Source organism: Aspergillus saccharolyticus (genome assembly GCF_003184585.1).
Source record: "Aspergillus saccharolyticus JOP 1030-1 unplaced genomic scaffold BP01scaffold_45, whole genome shotgun sequence".
NCBI lineage: Eukaryota > Fungi > Ascomycota > Eurotiomycetes > Eurotiales > Aspergillaceae > Aspergillus > Aspergillus saccharolyticus.
In genome coordinates this window covers 118580-134514 of record NW_020290655.1, presented here as the reverse complement: position 1 = coordinate 134514, position 15935 = coordinate 118580, and the positions used below count along the sequence as shown (strand labels likewise).

The 15935-nt window shown below is 51.9% G+C and overlaps 4 protein-coding genes and 1 non-coding gene across 5 annotated transcripts; 4 read left to right on the top strand and 1 right to left on the bottom strand.

Moving 5' to 3' along the window:
• Positions 1–463: 463 nt before the first annotated feature.
• BP01DRAFT_305273 (putative glucan 1,4-alpha-glucosidase) lies at positions 464–2612 on the top strand (the record flags this gene model as incomplete). Its single annotated transcript, XM_025572191.1, has 5 exons — positions 464–692; positions 748–1034; positions 1091–1187; positions 1245–1882; positions 1932–2612. The coding sequence occupies 5 exons, from the start codon at positions 464–466 to the stop codon at positions 2610–2612; spliced, it is 1932 nt and encodes a 643-aa protein (XP_025427581.1).
• An 875-nt stretch (positions 2613–3487) lies between these two features.
• Positions 3488–5918, top strand: BP01DRAFT_394955 (uncharacterized protein; the record flags this gene model as incomplete). The annotated part of the gene is made up of 3 exons (XM_025578362.1): positions 3488–3782; positions 3835–4135; positions 4190–5918. 3 exons carry the CDS (start codon positions 3488–3490, stop codon positions 5916–5918), a joined length of 2325 nt encoding a protein of 774 aa, XP_025427580.1.
• Positions 5919–6756: 838 nt separating this feature from the next.
• BP01DRAFT_368919 (uncharacterized protein) lies at positions 6757–7581 on the top strand (the record flags this gene model as incomplete). Its single annotated transcript, XM_025576524.1, has 3 exons — positions 6757–7006; positions 7138–7407; positions 7520–7581. 3 exons carry the CDS (start codon positions 6757–6759, stop codon positions 7579–7581), a joined length of 582 nt encoding a protein of 193 aa, XP_025427579.1.
• A 79-nt stretch (positions 7582–7660) lies between these two features.
• BP01DRAFT_t274 lies at positions 7661–7732 on the top strand. Its single transcript has one exon. It is a non-coding gene; the product is annotated as a tRNA-Glu (tRNA).
• Positions 7733–10295: 2563 nt separating this feature from the next.
• pld2 (putative phospholipase D (PLD)) lies at positions 10296–14357 on the bottom strand (the record flags this gene model as incomplete). Its single annotated transcript, XM_025577668.1, has 5 exons — positions 10296–10979; positions 11029–13487; positions 13540–13683; positions 13740–14130; positions 14196–14357. The coding sequence occupies 5 exons, from the start codon at positions 14355–14357 to the stop codon at positions 10296–10298; spliced, it is 3840 nt and encodes a 1279-aa protein (XP_025427578.1).
• Between the last annotated feature and the right edge of the window lie 1578 nt (positions 14358–15935).

Below are 15935 nucleotides of genomic sequence, written 5' to 3'. Positions count from 1 at the left end.
CCGCGTCTCCCGTGATGAATCCTCCACCTTGACCCCTTGATGACCTGAACTCCCCGAGAAGGAAAGCCGTCACCGAGCCAGGGGCGGCGATTCTGCGGGGAAATTGGTGCCTCCTCGTTGGTTGAGACGGACTTGGTTCCCCAGATTTGACCTCATCGGAGGTGCTGGGCTGCTGCTCACAATGTGCAGAACGCCCTGCGCAGGAGTTTATGCAGGTCACACCTCGCCTAGCAGGCACAAGACAGATGCCGACAAAGCGATTGGGTGGCTGTGACCAAGGAATGTCCCTGTCCGCTTCACATGCAGTCGAGTCATTCTCCCCCTCGTCCGGTGCTTGCCATCTGCCTCATGCGCGCTCTATAAAGAGCGTCGCTTTCCCCTTGTCTGAAGGTCTCTTTTCTTGAATTCAAGCCCATTCCACTTCGTTCCGAGCAACTCCTCACTGTCTTCACCTTGCTCTGCAATGATTCGAGGCATCTCTTATGCGCTTTGTGCGCTGGCTCTTAGCCCCTGGGCTAGAGCTGCCCCGCAGCTGAATGCGCGAGCTACAGGCAGCGTGGATACCTGGCTTGCGTCTGAAACCACTGTCGCCCTCGATGGTATCCTTGCCAACATCGGCGCGGACGGAGAGTTCTCCAAGAGTGCGAAGTCCGGTATCGTCATTGCCAGTCCTAGCACTAGTAACCCGGACTGTACGTGACTCTTACTTCCCAGGCATATGCTTGTCAAACTAATGGCGTTACGCAGATTACTACACCTGGACTCGAGACTCGGCTCTGACGATGAAGGTTCTGGTTGATCTTTTCGTCAATGGTGAAACCAGTCTTCAGACGGTCATTGAGGAGTACATCAGTTCTCAGGCCTACCTGCAGACAGTCTCCAGTCCATCTGGGTCTCTTTCTGACGGAACTGGTCTTGGAGAACCCAAGTTCAATGTTGACGAGACGGCGTTCACTGGTAGCTGGGGTCGTCCCCAGCGTGACGGACCCGCGCTGCGAGCGACCGCTTTGATTAACTTTGGCAATTGGCTGATTGTGAGTGCTGTCAAGGCTTTTCATTTGCCTTTCATTGCCCTGGTTGACACCTTTAGAACAATGGCTACTCCACCTACGCCACAAACATCGTCTGGCCCATCGTCCGCAATGATCTATCGTACGTTGCTCAGTACTGGAATCAGACTGGTTACGGTTGGTCATACTAAAGCCTCATATATAATCTTCAATGACTGACATAGCTGGAAACAGATCTATGGGAGGAAGTCAGTGGATCTTCGTACTTCACTGTTGCCGTCCAACACCGAGCACTCGTGGAAGGTAGCACCTTCGCTAAGAGCGTCGGCTCGTCCTGCAGCTGGTGTGATTCTCAAGCCCCTCAGATCTTGTGCTTCATGCAAAGCTTCTGGACCGGTTCCTACATGCTTGCCAACACCAACAGCGGCCGCTCTGGCAAGGATGCAAACACCGTGCTCGCCAGCATTCATACTTTTGATCCCGCCGCTGGCTGTGACGACACAACATTCCAGCCTTGCTCGCCACGTGCGCTAGCCAACCACAAGGTCTACACAGACTCTTTCCGTTCGGTTTACTCGCTCAATTCCGGGATTGCTGAGGGCACTGCGGTTGCAGTTGGTCGCTACCCCGAAGATTCGTACTACAATGGCAACCCCTGGTTTTTGACCACTCTTGCGGCCGCGGAGCAGTTGTACGATGCCATTTACCAGTGGAACCGCATCGGATCGATCACCATCACCAGCACTTCCCTGGCGTTCTTCCAGGATCTCTACAGCTCTGCAGCTGTTGGAACTTACTCTTCTTCCAGCTCCACTTTCAGCTCTATCATCAGCGCCGTCAAGACTTATGCTGATGGATACGTGAGCGTTGTTGTGAGTTCATTTTCCTCCCACCGTAGATAATTTCGCTGATGCCTTCCAGGAAGCTCACGCGATGACCAACGGCTCCCTCTCGGAGCAATTCGACAAGTCGTCTGGTAGCGAGCTCTCTGCCCGAGACCTGACCTGGTCCTATGCTGCCGTCTTGACGGCTAACATGCGCCGTAACTCGGTCGTGCCTCCATCTTGGGGCGAGACTACTGCAAGCAGTGTCCCTTCTGTGTGCTCTGCAACGTCTGCCACCGGTACCTACAGTACCGCCACGAACACTGCTTGGCCAAGCACCTTGACCAGCGGCAGCGCTGGGACCGAAACCACCACCACCACTACTACCACTACGGCGAGCGGCACTACTACTACCACTACCACTTCCAAGACCTCCACGACAACCTCCACTTGTTCAACACCCACAAGTGTCGCCGTGACTTTTGATGTGATTGCCACGACTACTTATGGAGAGAATGTGTACATCTCCGGGTCCATCTCTCAATTGGGCAGTTGGGATACCAGCAGCGCAGTCGCATTGAGCGCCAGCCAGTACACTTCTAGCAACCACCTGTGGTATGTCACGGTCAGCCTTCCTGCTGGCACTACCTTTGAGTACAAGTACATCCGCAAGGAGACAGATGGATCCATTGTCTGGGAGAGCGACCCTAACCGGTCATACACTGTTCCCTCTAGCTGTGGCGTCAGCAGTGCTACTGAGAGCGATACATGGAGGTAGTCAGCTGCGGAGGGGTATAAAACCACTTGTGAGGATGACCAAATTTGTCAATGTATATAGCTTTGATGCCGGAGACCAAATGATCACATTCGAGATTCTCAATCTTGACGAACATAATGGTTTAATCCCGAGCCTCTCTCATAATGCAGCATCTTGAACCTTGGCTTTGTTTGAGCCTACTGGCATTATAATAGGCGTAGTAGCGTCAAGCATGAGGTTTCTACTGACTTTTGAAAGGGCTGAGAGGAGTAAGATGGGATGATCACAGAGAAAAGGTGAGACCCTTGAAGGCAACCCCTCAATTTCGGACACATCCAGCCTGGATATTCTTAGCATGAAACAGATACTTTCCAACCGGCCGAGGATACAGCTTGAGCCAAATCATGGCGATTGCTCGGATGAGATGGCAAAAGCACCGTGACTCGCCACTCCACAAACCGAATTGCCCCAGCGATTCCATGCAAGATACGAGGGTTGGTTTTTTGAAGCGGTATGCATGAGGTGATATGTATGCAATCCCGGCTGCAGGGAGCAAGGCACCGCTACGAATCTGATCTATCCCATGGGACTATGATCCCGGGTTACCATTCTGGAACAATGATTGCACTCATCTCATAGCCATGCATTTATACACCGACTGTCCAGGCGTTGCATGGGGAAGAGATGTGGCAAGGGTCCATTTGAGGTGGATCAGTGAGACACAGCATGATATAAATGCAGCCATCCCAACCACTGAAGATCCCAGATCTACTTACGCTCCAACACCGTTCAGCTTTGTCTTTCTTGTATCTTTTTCTTTTCCTCCTCTTCTTCTTCTTCTAAGTATCTTGGTTTCTTGATCCTTTTCCTGTGCATATTGCAGTTTCTTATCTACAATGGATAACTATCGCTCCTGCCCCTCGACGATCAACGAATGCGAAGCGCGTAAAGCTGGCGCCTTCACTTCCCTTCCCATTCGCATGAACCGCTACAGCGAGATCGCCAACAAGGCTGTCCAGGACTTTGTCTGCAAATGGAACTGCCACTTCGATGCCGGACCCAATTATCCCGGCTCATCTGCGTCTCGTTTTGGATCAAGAGAGAACCCACTTGTCATGCTCATTCCCGAGGCACTGCCGGACAGACTGGCGACGGCAGCGTGTTTGGCTGAGATGGCACGATTGCTGGATGGTAAGCTTGGTTTGATCAGGTTCTCGGGTGATGAGTATTGATGTGCAAGTAGATCTCTGCCACCGGTTCGGCTCTCACAATCGACACGAGGTCTTCGAGCTGTTGAGCCGGTGCATCGAGCAATTCTCTGATTCTGCTTCGTGTTCGTGCTCGGGACCGTGTGGTAAAGGTTCGGGAGGCAGTCGTCACTCTCATCACGCTCGTCACCATCATCTGCAGAAGATCATTTCTGAGGTGTTCTCGAACGTCTTCCGGGTTGACTGCGAGAACGGTGTGCACTTGCTCGAGGTGTATCGGAAGGCGATTGTTCGGGCCCCGACACCGCTGGATAGCAAGAAGAAGTTCGCGTTTGAGTAAGTTACGATTTTCGCATGGACAATTGGTGCCTGCTGTTGACGTCTGCGCAGAGCTTTCTGGCCGATCCTGGAATTTGCGATTGGGGTCCACCTCTCGCACGTCGATCATATGCTTCTTCACGAAATTAAGGACGTGGCCGATGAGTGTCTCGCCCTGAATGATGAGTACTGGAGCTGGACTGCTGGGTGCACAGAACCCAAGGCAGGACGAAACATCATCGATTGCTTCATCCGTGTCGAGGGGCTGTCGGTGGAAGTAGCACAGGAGAGGGTCAGAAGGAAGATTCTCGAGCTCGAGAGCCGATTTCTCTCCCTGAAGGACAGCTTCTCTTGGCAACATCCGACTGAATCAATGCGTCTGAACCGCTGGATTGAGGCCGTTGGGGCTGCAATGGCTAGCTACAACTACTGGCGCGCCAGCCTCTCGTCTGGATGCTTTGGCAGCAACAGCAACAGCAGTTGCTGCGGCAAGTCCGACTGGACCAGCACTTCATCCTGCTCTCCTACTCTGATCGATCGTCCACTATCCCCCCAGCTGAGCTACAGAATCCGCCACAACCTCGAGAGTAAGACCAAGGACACAACGGCGTTGACCGCCCCGACAAACTACATCAACTCCATCGCCGCTACCCCGACCACCGCCATTCTGAATATGCTCCCGGCTGCGCTGAACAGCTGGACGCGCGCTCCCGAGTTCTCCCTGCAGCACATCCACACTATCTTCACCAACCTCCACAATGCCACTCTGATCCTTTGGGACGTTTTCACTGGGTGCAGCACCCGCCATAGCAGTCCCGCGACGCACCTCGTCTTCGGCACCGCCCAAGCCACCAACAGCGCCTACTACGCCTTCACGCATGCTCTGCACTCCGTGCAGCACCACCCGAACCTGCTTCCCAACTCAGTGCAGGCTACCTCCATCTTGACTGAGGGCCTCACCAGACTTTTCACAGGGCAAAGCTGGGCTCTGAATTGGCAATTCACCCACCACACCCCGACCGAATCTGAGTATCTGGGCTTGATTGACGACACTACGGGGGCTCTTTTCTCGATCCTAGTGAAGCTGCTCCAGTCGCAGGCCCGCTATGCTTGTTCACCATCTCCCTGCCAGCCCAACGGGAGCCACGAGTCCAAATTTTTGAGTCGTGCTGAACCCCTCCTCCACCTCACCAACCTGCTTGCGCGCTTCATCCGCATCCGGGATGAATACATCTTTTTCACCACTGAGGTGTCTACCAGTCCTAATCTGACTACGCCTACCTCCAAGAATTCCACTGAAGGCCAGATCGGCGCATACGGCTACTCCTATCCGGTGATTCGTCTGCTGAACACGCGCCCGGAATGCCGTGCGCAGATTATGGCGTTGCTTTCAGCATCAGCATCAGCATCGGCATCGGCATCGGCGACCATGTCTTGTTCTTCCTCCGCTACTGGTTCTTATTCGAGATGCTCGGGTGGAAATATCTCAAGCCCAGCGCCATGCTCCTGTCCCTCTGCGTCTCCCTGCTCTGCACTTGGACCAGATACCGCAGGCAACGGATTCGGGTTGGGTAGCTGTTCCAGTCCCGTCGCTGGCTCGGCCACGCCAATGAGCCTTTTCAGTCTGCTGCAGTTACTCCGAGAGACCGGGGTGTTGGCTGCGACGCGAGAGTTTTTACGCGACATGGAGGAGCAGATTGAGCGGGAGGTGGGGTGTTTGGAGGCTGGGGTGTATGGGGGAGAGACGAATTCGATGCTGAGGGCTGTTGTGAGCCGGTTGAGCAAGAGGGGGGCTGTTTGAGGATGCTTGTGAGTAGTACCTCATGTGTACATTTAATGTCCTGTGGCTACGAGGACTATTGGGGATTTGATCAATAAATTTGCTGAGGGCCACATTCTTAGTAGTCTCTGTTGAGTCATGGATACTGCATTGTATCGTGCACGTTGTTTACTTTAGCTGCGGCGACAACACCATGGTTTCCTGCTAATGATCGCATTTGGCTGCTACCGTGGCTCTTCTCAAAAGTTATTTCTCCTAATTTTGCCAGATGATGTTGAACTTGTTCGTAGCGACTTTACATCGAGATCCTGATCCTTTTGTACTCTGAGCTCCCCCGGCTCTTCCCTTCGCCACTCATATCCCTGTCTAGTACTATTGCTTAACCCAAGCCACAACCTGGCAGTGCTTAAAATCAGCTAAGATGCATAGTCCAATACGAGCACCAAACCAACTTGGCGATCGAAGCAACTGGGGGTTTCTCTGAGAGGGGACAATCTCGTGTATAGATCAAAGGAATCCGCTTCGTAAGGTTCGTATAGAACTCACCAATCATATGGGAGTTAACATGAGGATGATCTTGTGGTTTACATCTTCTGCATGGTTCTTCAATGCTTGTGTGGTATGTACGAATCTTGACGATGATACAGAGCTGATTGTTGGTTGGTCAAGGAGTCGTATTTTCTTTCTTGTGCACACGAGGTGTTGAGCCCTAAACCATGCTCTGGAGAAGCATGAGGGTAAAATAGTAAAATATTAACATCCCCCCCCCCCCTTCCCCAAGAACAACAGAACCCCCCACCAGCAGCCAGCGCAGCCGTCTCATCAAACTTGAAAACCCACTCAGCAACTTAACTTCGAAATGCACACCAGATTCGAATCTGCCCTCCTCCTCCCCCTCCTCCTCCTCCTCCTCCTCCTCCTAACCACACCCCTCACCATAACCGTCCTTGCGTCCACTTCCACCTCACCATCGATCTCCCCCCGCGGTGGCCCCCTCCAGCACGGCGAACCCGGCGATTACACCTGCTTCCAGAGCGAATGCAGCGATCTCGCCTGCGCGCCTACGGGGGAAAAGTTGCAGTGCGTGAAGGCGATGATGCAGGGGTTTGGTATGAATCACCTGTTACCCAGTAAACCCTGCACCCAGGAATAGCATAGCCTGAGAGCAATACCATGACCATCACGTAGCTCCCTTCCACTTTCCGATGATTTACTGACCGTAGCGGGACTTACCCTCTAGATATGGAATTCAACGGCGTGGTGATGAAGTGCGACGGCGATACGCAGGGTTTTCCTTATCGCTCGTGCACTTGTACTCCCGATCCGGTGAATTGTGATAGTACGACTAGTACTAGTGGTGGCAGTAGTAGTGATAGTGGTGGTAGTGATGGTAACAGTGGGACGATCACGACCACTGGACCTATTGTTTCAAGTCCTACGCCACCACCGTCGTCGTCGTCATCGTCGTCGTCGACTGCAATCTCAAACAATCAGGATTCTGGGGCTGGCGGTGGGTTGGGGATGGCTGCACCGAGTGCCTGGGCGGTTGGGGTGTTGGTTGTTCTTTGGGGGTGGGTTGGGTTTGGGGGGGTTTGATTTTTCTGATTTGTACGATCATGTAGTTGGCAGTCTGCTTGACCCGAGCAACATATCCCACACGCCAGGGGTAAGCTTTTACTACTAGATAGTTTGTACTATCGCTTGCAGCTTCAATTGTTATTTTGCCATTATATTGGCAAAGAATTTGCATTTTTCACACAACATCCGATGTGGTGTAATGGCTAACATCGCTGTCTCTCACACAGCAGCTCGGGGTTCGATTCCCCGCATCGGAGTGATTCTTTTGTCTGGTTGCCAGCTGGGCCGGCTGTGGATTTTTTGTCACAAATTGTGGGCCGATTTTGATATTTGCTCGGCTCGGGATCAACCGGACCGCATGCGCGGGTTGCCGAGCTCCGGTACGGGTTTGGCAGCAGCGGGAGAGCAGCCGCTCCTAAGTTATGGGCATGCGGCAAGCAGGCAGATAAGCATTCCGCCATAGTTAGTTAACTTATAGGTATTGCTTATGTGAAAGGCTACGTCAAAGCTGCGATCACTAGATACACTTCGCTCGGAGATTTAGAAGTTTAGTATGTACTGAGATCGGAGTAGATCGTCTTTGTCTCAATTTCGCTGAGTATGAATTGGTGATAGAATAGACCCTTTTCATACTAGTTCTTATACTTAAATCTATGGGATGAAACTTAACTTGGATGGAAGAAAGCAAATTACAATAATCCAAGGCGGATTAGAAAGAGTTGGGGATAAATAGAGTCAAAAGTAGATTTTACCACTGCATATTCTAGTGATGGAATACCACCATACGGTATATACTCGTGTATGTTAGGACAAATATACAAGTGAGTAAGCCAACATATATTCCTCAACGAGAAAACTATATCTAAGCCTACTCCACTCATAACATTTAAGATATCACAAATTAACCCAAACACCCAAGCCCACACACAATCCCATCCAATTTTAGAAAGAGTTTTCCAGAAGCGTTTTCAACAGAGATACAAAAAGACCGCAACACGACTCTAGCGTAGAACAAGAACCCGGAGTCTTCCCTACACTCTCCCCAACCCTTTCAATTCAAAAGGCAAAAGGCTCATCTCAGCGTAACCATCCAAGAAACACACGCACGCGTAGTATTATATCATATCTCGAACAAGAAACTCACGGCGGAGGTAGAAGGAGCAAGGAAAAAAAGAAGGAATGGAATTCGAATAGAATTGCTTATTGACGTTCTTCAGAGGGAGATTTGCTTCACCCTTCCTCTTATTCTTGCATCTGTGAAGAGATGAAGAGATGAGGGGCGGAGTGGGAACAAACCATCACCGAGGAAATCAACTTCGGCTCGCTTTCGAAAGTCTTCACCTCTGGCGCAACTCCACTGGGAGACATGGCGGTTGGTCTTGGTCTTTTTCAAGGGCGATCGGCTTTAGGCGGGGAGGCACAAAGTAGCGCGAGCTGGGTAGTTTGGTTTGGTTTGTTTTTATATGAATCGAATTTATATGCGTTTATTGTGTGTGAGATAAGTCATGTTGCGGGTTCGGCAAGGCATAAGTTTCTTATTCGAGACGGATGGCAAGCTGAGAAAAGATTTTGTGAATATTGATTTTGGAACGAAAGGATCGATCTGGTGCTGCGTTCACACGGTGGAAAGTGAGAGGAAGCTCCAGGCTATCTCAGGGAAGTCATTTACATGACAGTGCAGCCGCCGCCGGGGGAGGCGCCTATTCTTGATATTAGCTTTTTGCGTGCGGACCTTTTGGTGGAAAGATGTCTCATGGGGGGCAATCGAAGAAGGGGATTGGGGTTGTCGTAGACAACATAAGAGGCATACCGCGGGTGGTGGATTCCTTGACAATCTCGACGGGGGCCATTTTGAATAATAGAAGTGATTAATCGAAAAAGATCGAAATGTTTTTGTTTTGCTTGTAATAGAACTTGCGGATGGAGAGAAAAAGAAGCAATCCTTGGGAGGATTCGACGAGGTTTATAAAGATTTTCCTGGCCTATATCATACCCCAGGTATATCCCCTTCAAGAATACGCAAACATCACGGACAATCGAGAAGAATAGGGAGACTAGCTCGCCAAAGACAGGAACAAATGAAAGATACCCGGGGGGCAAGAGAGTTTGACTCGTTCGTGTGCTTTTTCTTTCTTGGTAAACTTAGCATGGCGTTCTAGAATGCCTCGACTGGGTGGTTCACGCGGGAGAGAAGAGAAAGAACAAGTTTTGAACCGATCGATGTCTTTGGTTATGGTCGTCCGAAATGTCTGGGAGGACAGGAATCAGGGCGTCATATTGTTCCTGCTGACGAGCCAATGACCGAGTCAGCAATGGTTTGCAGAATCGAATAAGAGAAATGCTGACCGTAAGATTTGCCATTGAGGCTGGATCTCCTTCTTTCTTTCGTTCGTGGATGTCTTGCTCAAGGAGCTGTGAAGTATTCGTGGCGAACGTGGCCAGTAGAGGCTGTGGTCAATCTTGATACGGTAGTGGTCGTGCGCGGAAAGACTGGAACGATCGATGGTAGGTGCCAACTTCAGTTTTGGCATACCCCATAACCATCATTCACACATCACTGAGCTGAATCTACCACTTTAGAATGGAAGATCGTGGATGGCCACCTCGTGGGATGGTGGAGGCTGGGTCTGCCACGCATGGAGGGAAGTCCGGGTGGCGGCGAATCAGCATCCGCCGCTACCTATTGTTCTTCAACAACAATAATAAGTGAGTACCCCTCTCGCTTACACATTGATAACTAACATCAACAAAGATAATAAAGAAATATCCAATTTCAATACAGCTAGTCCAAGATGTCACAGACTCCAACTAGATAACTCCTCAAGTGTAGATAGGTTCCGTCAATTCGTTCAATGTCAGCCCCTCCTTCGCAATGTCCTCCTCGATCAAGAACATCAAGGGCATCTCGACCAACGTGCCCTTGACCTGGCTCAAAAGTTCTTTCACCTGCTTCACACCCTCAGGACCCGGAGGGAAGTCGTCCCGCACCACATGTCCGTATTCGTACCGCGCAGGCTGGGAGTCATCCTTCCCATATGCTTGCTTGTCCGCGTTGTGGAAGTAGTAGCCATAGAATTCCTTGTAAGTGGCCCAGTTCCGGACTTGGTCATCAGGAACCGAATGGAAGACCTTCCGGAAGACCTCAGTGTTGGTTCTAGCCCGCGTGTTCCACATGCTGTGCATGGTATCCGCCAATGGATCGGCCACGATCTGGCTTTCAGGCGACTCGGCGTCGAATGTGTTTGGCACACCCACCGGCTCAAAGTTGGCGTCGGGGCGTTCTGGGTCCTGGGGTGGCAATAGTCCAAGATGCTTGCGGAACAGGTATCTGCGCAGGGAAGCGGCAAATCGACTCGCAATCCACTGCTGACCGTTCATGCGGGATTGGATAGGGGTGTGGTCTTCAATCACGATGGCAATCTCGGAGTCATGGTCGCCCAGCTGGGAGCGGTCGTTCAGATTGGCGGATCCGACGATAGCCACCCGGTCATCGGCAATCATTACCTGTAACTTCGTTAACACATGCCGTCGCTTATTCATGTCTAAGACTTACCTTGGAATGCACATAGAGTTCCTCAGTGACAAAGGCGTCAATCTCAGCTTCCGCAGGGCCATCCCAGGGCACGTTGCGGATATCAGGACCATTCAACATGTAGCATTCACTTACACTGTCCCAGCGGCCAGGAGCGGACTTGGTGCTGGACACCTGTTGAGCAGCCTGCTGGTACTGCTGGTAAGGGGCGGTGGTGTCAAATGCCGCCCGCGGCGCACCCGGTCCGTAACCCCCAGGGCCAGCAGTGGTCAAGTCGTGCTCCTTGCGGGCTTCTTCATAGTTCACACCGCTTCTATTCTCTGCCTGAAGCAGTGGCCCGCTGACATTGATACGGTCATAGTTGCGCAGGTTGTAGAACCGAATGTAGTCCATCGGGTTGTATCCCTCCTTGGCGATCAGCTCCATGATACTGCTGCCTCCCCGGTTGATGCAGTTGTACTGGAACTCCATGATGGCACGAGTACCCAGCGTGGAGTCATCGCTCAGGTCTCCAGCAAAGCAGGGGACTGATGGGATAACAACGACGATCTTGTATTTCTCACCGGCGCGTGCAGCACGAAGAATACGTTCGACAATCGCAGCTCCGATCTTGTTCTCAACTGGCTTCTGCGCATCGCCGGTTGCAGTAATGAAGAACTGGTTTTCGATGTACACGAAGTGCTGACTGTTGCGGATGATGGCTGCGTACGCATCCTGGATGGAATGCTCGGTCGGCGTTCCGTTGCTCCACTTGGAAGCACTGCGCACGATCTGGCAGATCATGTTGCCGCGTGGCTGGCCACCCTGACGGTAGTTCATACGATCCTGGTAATGGTGGATTTGGCCTGCCAACTCACCACGAAGAACATTGCCGTAATCTGTGATGTTCTCCTTGATACCACGGAAGTTAAAGCCTCTATCGGAGTCTCCGTACCCATGTCCTCCGCTGTGGTAATCGTGAAGACCGCGGGTTTGCGAATGCTGCCCTTCTTGAGCAGGGGGCGGCGGGTAATACTGACTCTGACTCTGGCTTGGGGAGTAGGACTGACCCTGACCCTGAGATTGAGTGTGGGTCTGCTGCTGGGGATACGGTTGGGCCTGAGACTGCGTAGACGTCTGTTGCTGAGGGTATGATTGGCCTTGAGGTTGGGTGTAATTCTGTTGCTGGGAGTATGCTTGACCTTGATGCTGTCCGTATTCCTGTTGCTGGTTTGATGAGGTGCCCTGGCTGGGGGGAGGGCCAGGGGGAGGGGGAGGGAACGAGTCACCGGTGTAGGTGTAGTTGTGCTTCTCGTCGTGACTCGGTGTATACGCCTGGTTAGGTGTGTATGCGGGGGGAGCTTGCTGTTGCAAGCTAGAAGTCGCCTGGTTGTCAGGTGTGGCAGAAGTGGCCTGATAGCCGCCTTGTTGCGGCTCGTGCTGTTGCTGCCAGCTTTGAGTGTGTTGGATATTGCCGGAATAGGCACCGGTCTGAGGAGACGGAGTCTGCTGCTGCTGCTGCCAGCCAGGAGTGCTTGGAGTGGGAGGCTGGGCGCTACTGCCGTAGGAGCTAGTTTGCTGAGAAGCCGGCTGCTGCGGCTGCTGATAAGCCTGTTGCTGCCAGCTAGGTGTTGCTTGGGTGCTGGCGCTAGATGCCTGGGCATTGCCGGAATGAACGGCGGGCTGAGGAGATGCTGCCTGTTGTTGCCAGCTTGGTGTGGAAGGGTTTGGGCTGGTTGGGAGAGCTCCCGGCTGGGCTGTGAATTCCTGCTGCCAGCTAGGAGTAGAATGTCCCTGGTTTGATGTTGCAGGTTGCTGAGCTGGTTGACCCTGCTGCTGACCCTGCTGCTGGCCCGGCTGCTGGCCCTGTTGCAGACCTTGTTGGGCGCCCATCGAAGAGGGAAGCCGACCGTACAAGTTCAGCTTTGAGTATCTGGGATTGTTGCGAGAGTAGTACTTGAGGTCATAGATGAAGTTCCAGCGCTCAATGAAGTGGCGTCTCAGATCTTCGACCACCTGTCCATGCAAGCTGACCGAGATGTCCGACCAACCCATACGAGAGGTCTTCTTCCGATCCAGCTGATTCTTTTCCCAGTTCGCTACATCCTGGAAATCAAGCACTCTGGCGTTGTTGTAATCCTGACCAGGGAAGACGATCTCGTTGAGGTCCTGGCCATGAACGTCGGCGAGGGCGTGCTGATTGGTGTCCCAACGGCCGAAGCACATATCCAAGCCACCCATAAAGGCAACACGCCCGTCAATGATGCAAAGCTTCTCGTGGTGGGCCCAGTAGAGGATCACATCTTCATGCATACCGTAAAGCCCCTTGATGGTATCCTCAGACATCTTAGCCAGATTACCTGCATCCAGCGATAGATTCTGAAGGGAAGAAGCGATAGAAGCCTCCAACTCTTGACGATCGGGAAGATGATCTGGGTGACGGAATACCGCAATGTTCTGATGAAGGTCCTCCAGATGATGCTTCGTGTGATGCGATGAGACTGATACCGCAGGTCAGCTTTTATTCAACAGACGGTGCTTCGTTGAACATACGCGTCAAGGCCTGGGTAACCTCCTTATAGACAATAATATTGACACGAACGCCACGCTGCGCAGCAGCCAGCAGCATCCGATCCAGTCGGTACTGCTCATTCTTGGCGGGAGGACGTCGCAGGTAAAGTTCTGGCGACAACCACCCTTATTTTAGTCAAGTTAGCACTCATCAATACCTAATGAACATATTGAGAACTCACAGTCCAAGATCCAGATATAGTCTCTTGCACTTTCCAAGGCCTTGGAGACAGCATAGAAGTAAGCACATCCATCGACATGCCACTTGACTTCGTTGCCCTGGCGCTCCGGCGCAAAGCTACCAAAGCGATTCTGCGTCTGCGGCTTGGTCGATCCATATTCGGCATAAGCCTGGGGATCCAAGGCAGTTCCGATCTTCTGGGCAAATTCATTTCCAAGAGTTTCCAACTTCCCGAACAATCCAGATAGCTTGTCCTGCTTCTGGGGTTTCGGGGACTGCTGGTGATAGGTTGACTGCTGGTGTTGGTGGTGTTGCGGGCTGTTGTTTCCGTACGACGGCGGGTATTGGTGGGCGGAACCTTGGGTTTGAGAATGCGTTTGCTGGTACTGGCTCTGGGGATGAAAATCACTGGTCAGTGTTTTGAGCATGATGCTGTACCTGAATCCTACAATCTCACCTGCTGCGCATTGCTGCTGCCCTGCTGCTGATGAGTCTTGTAGGTTTCCTTCAGCTTCTGGAAAGTGTCGCCGACAAAACCTCTTTCGGTGTCACCGGATGCGCCCCGCGCTGAGTCGCCGTAGTAGTGGCCATAGGCCAGGTCTTCCTCACGGTGGGACATGGAGAGGACAGGTACAATAAACAATCAAGAATTGGTCCCTGGGTCTGAAAGTCTTAAGAGTAGGGTGTCACAAGTAAAGATGGAGGAAACAGATGATTGCCACGAGGGGGAAAGGAATAGTTGTTATTATTATGTAGTGGCAGTGAGGGTGGGGGGAAGGGTGATCATCTGAGGAAGGAGGAATACGGTTTTAGGGAAGTAGTTACGGGGCTGTATGTAAGACCAGCCCCGCCAGTCCAGCTAAGTTCTCCACTTTCTAGGCTACCCGACCGCTCCGATTGTTTGTGTTTCTTTCCACTGCGACTACGGAGTATGCCGTGGGGATATTCACTGGTGCAAGAATCTTCCGTGCATCAGAGCGGCTAATCGCAGTACTATGACTATAGTCGTCGATTTTTCTTTTCTTAATCTCTAATTTGAGTGTTGGCTTGCAGGGCGGGGGCGATGCATCACCATTTCTCTAGATCGCTGCAGTGTGGCTGTGCCGGCAAGTTTGGCGGGGAATGTAGCTTGAGACAATACCCGTACAGACCTTACCTGACGTCCCCGATGACGCACAATACTGTACGCTGGCACTAGCCCCTCCCGGGACTGTGGCTTATGTGGCCAGAGCCACACCGCATCGTTTCTCCGCTTAGCTGAGCTGAGTCTTGGCATACGGGAATAACGCTGTCCCAATGCTGCCGTTGAACCTGAACTGTGGTCACGATTAAGATAGCTGTTGAAACGAACTCCTAGGATGGTAGTCCAATGCCTCAAGCTTCCAAAGCAGCCATGGCGATGGTCAACAACTCAGTGGACATTGTTAAGGGCCGCAGTTATCCGACGCACCCGCTGACAAGACATGCAGCTTTCCGTGGGTCGGACCCACTTTATCGCTACTACCTTTCGCAACACCTTTCGTTCTAGAACGCATCCCGCATATTAATAGTGGTGGTATGTACGATAGTGTACTTGATAGGCCTACGTACAAACTGTGATGCAGAAATGGATTGCAGTCAGTGTCGTAGCGAAATCTTGCTGTAATTGGGGATCTCATGCAACGCCGGATCGAGAAGCGAAAACTGCGGAGGTGCCGGCCCCAGCATGGGCATTGCTGCTATTGAAGCACTGGGTAGGCAACCACATTGAGAGAACGAGACGAACAATTGACTACAGTAGTATTGCTGCCTTGTTGCCCGCATTGGAACGCGTGAGAACTGAAGGACTATTTGCGGTCGCTCCGATGGGGGATGTAGTATGCAGGAAGGCGAGATATCAGAATTTCCCCAGTAACTTATCTCAGATTGTTCCGCAGCAATGCATGGACTTAGGTAGAAGTCATGCAAGTAAATATGCAAGCAATTGATCCCCCGAAGTACAGACAGTCATACGGGCACATGCGCGGTTCGAACGATTCTCGACATGTCAATTCGATGGCGCCTCGTGTCCGCGGGTGAATAAGAACCAGGAACATTGATTCGAAATACTCTTGGCATAGAATCGTCAGCTGGTAACTATAATGTATCATGAGAGCATGTTAGTTGTCCTTACGCCGGATCGATAGAGTATTATGTTGAGCTTTACTCCTGCTAAGCC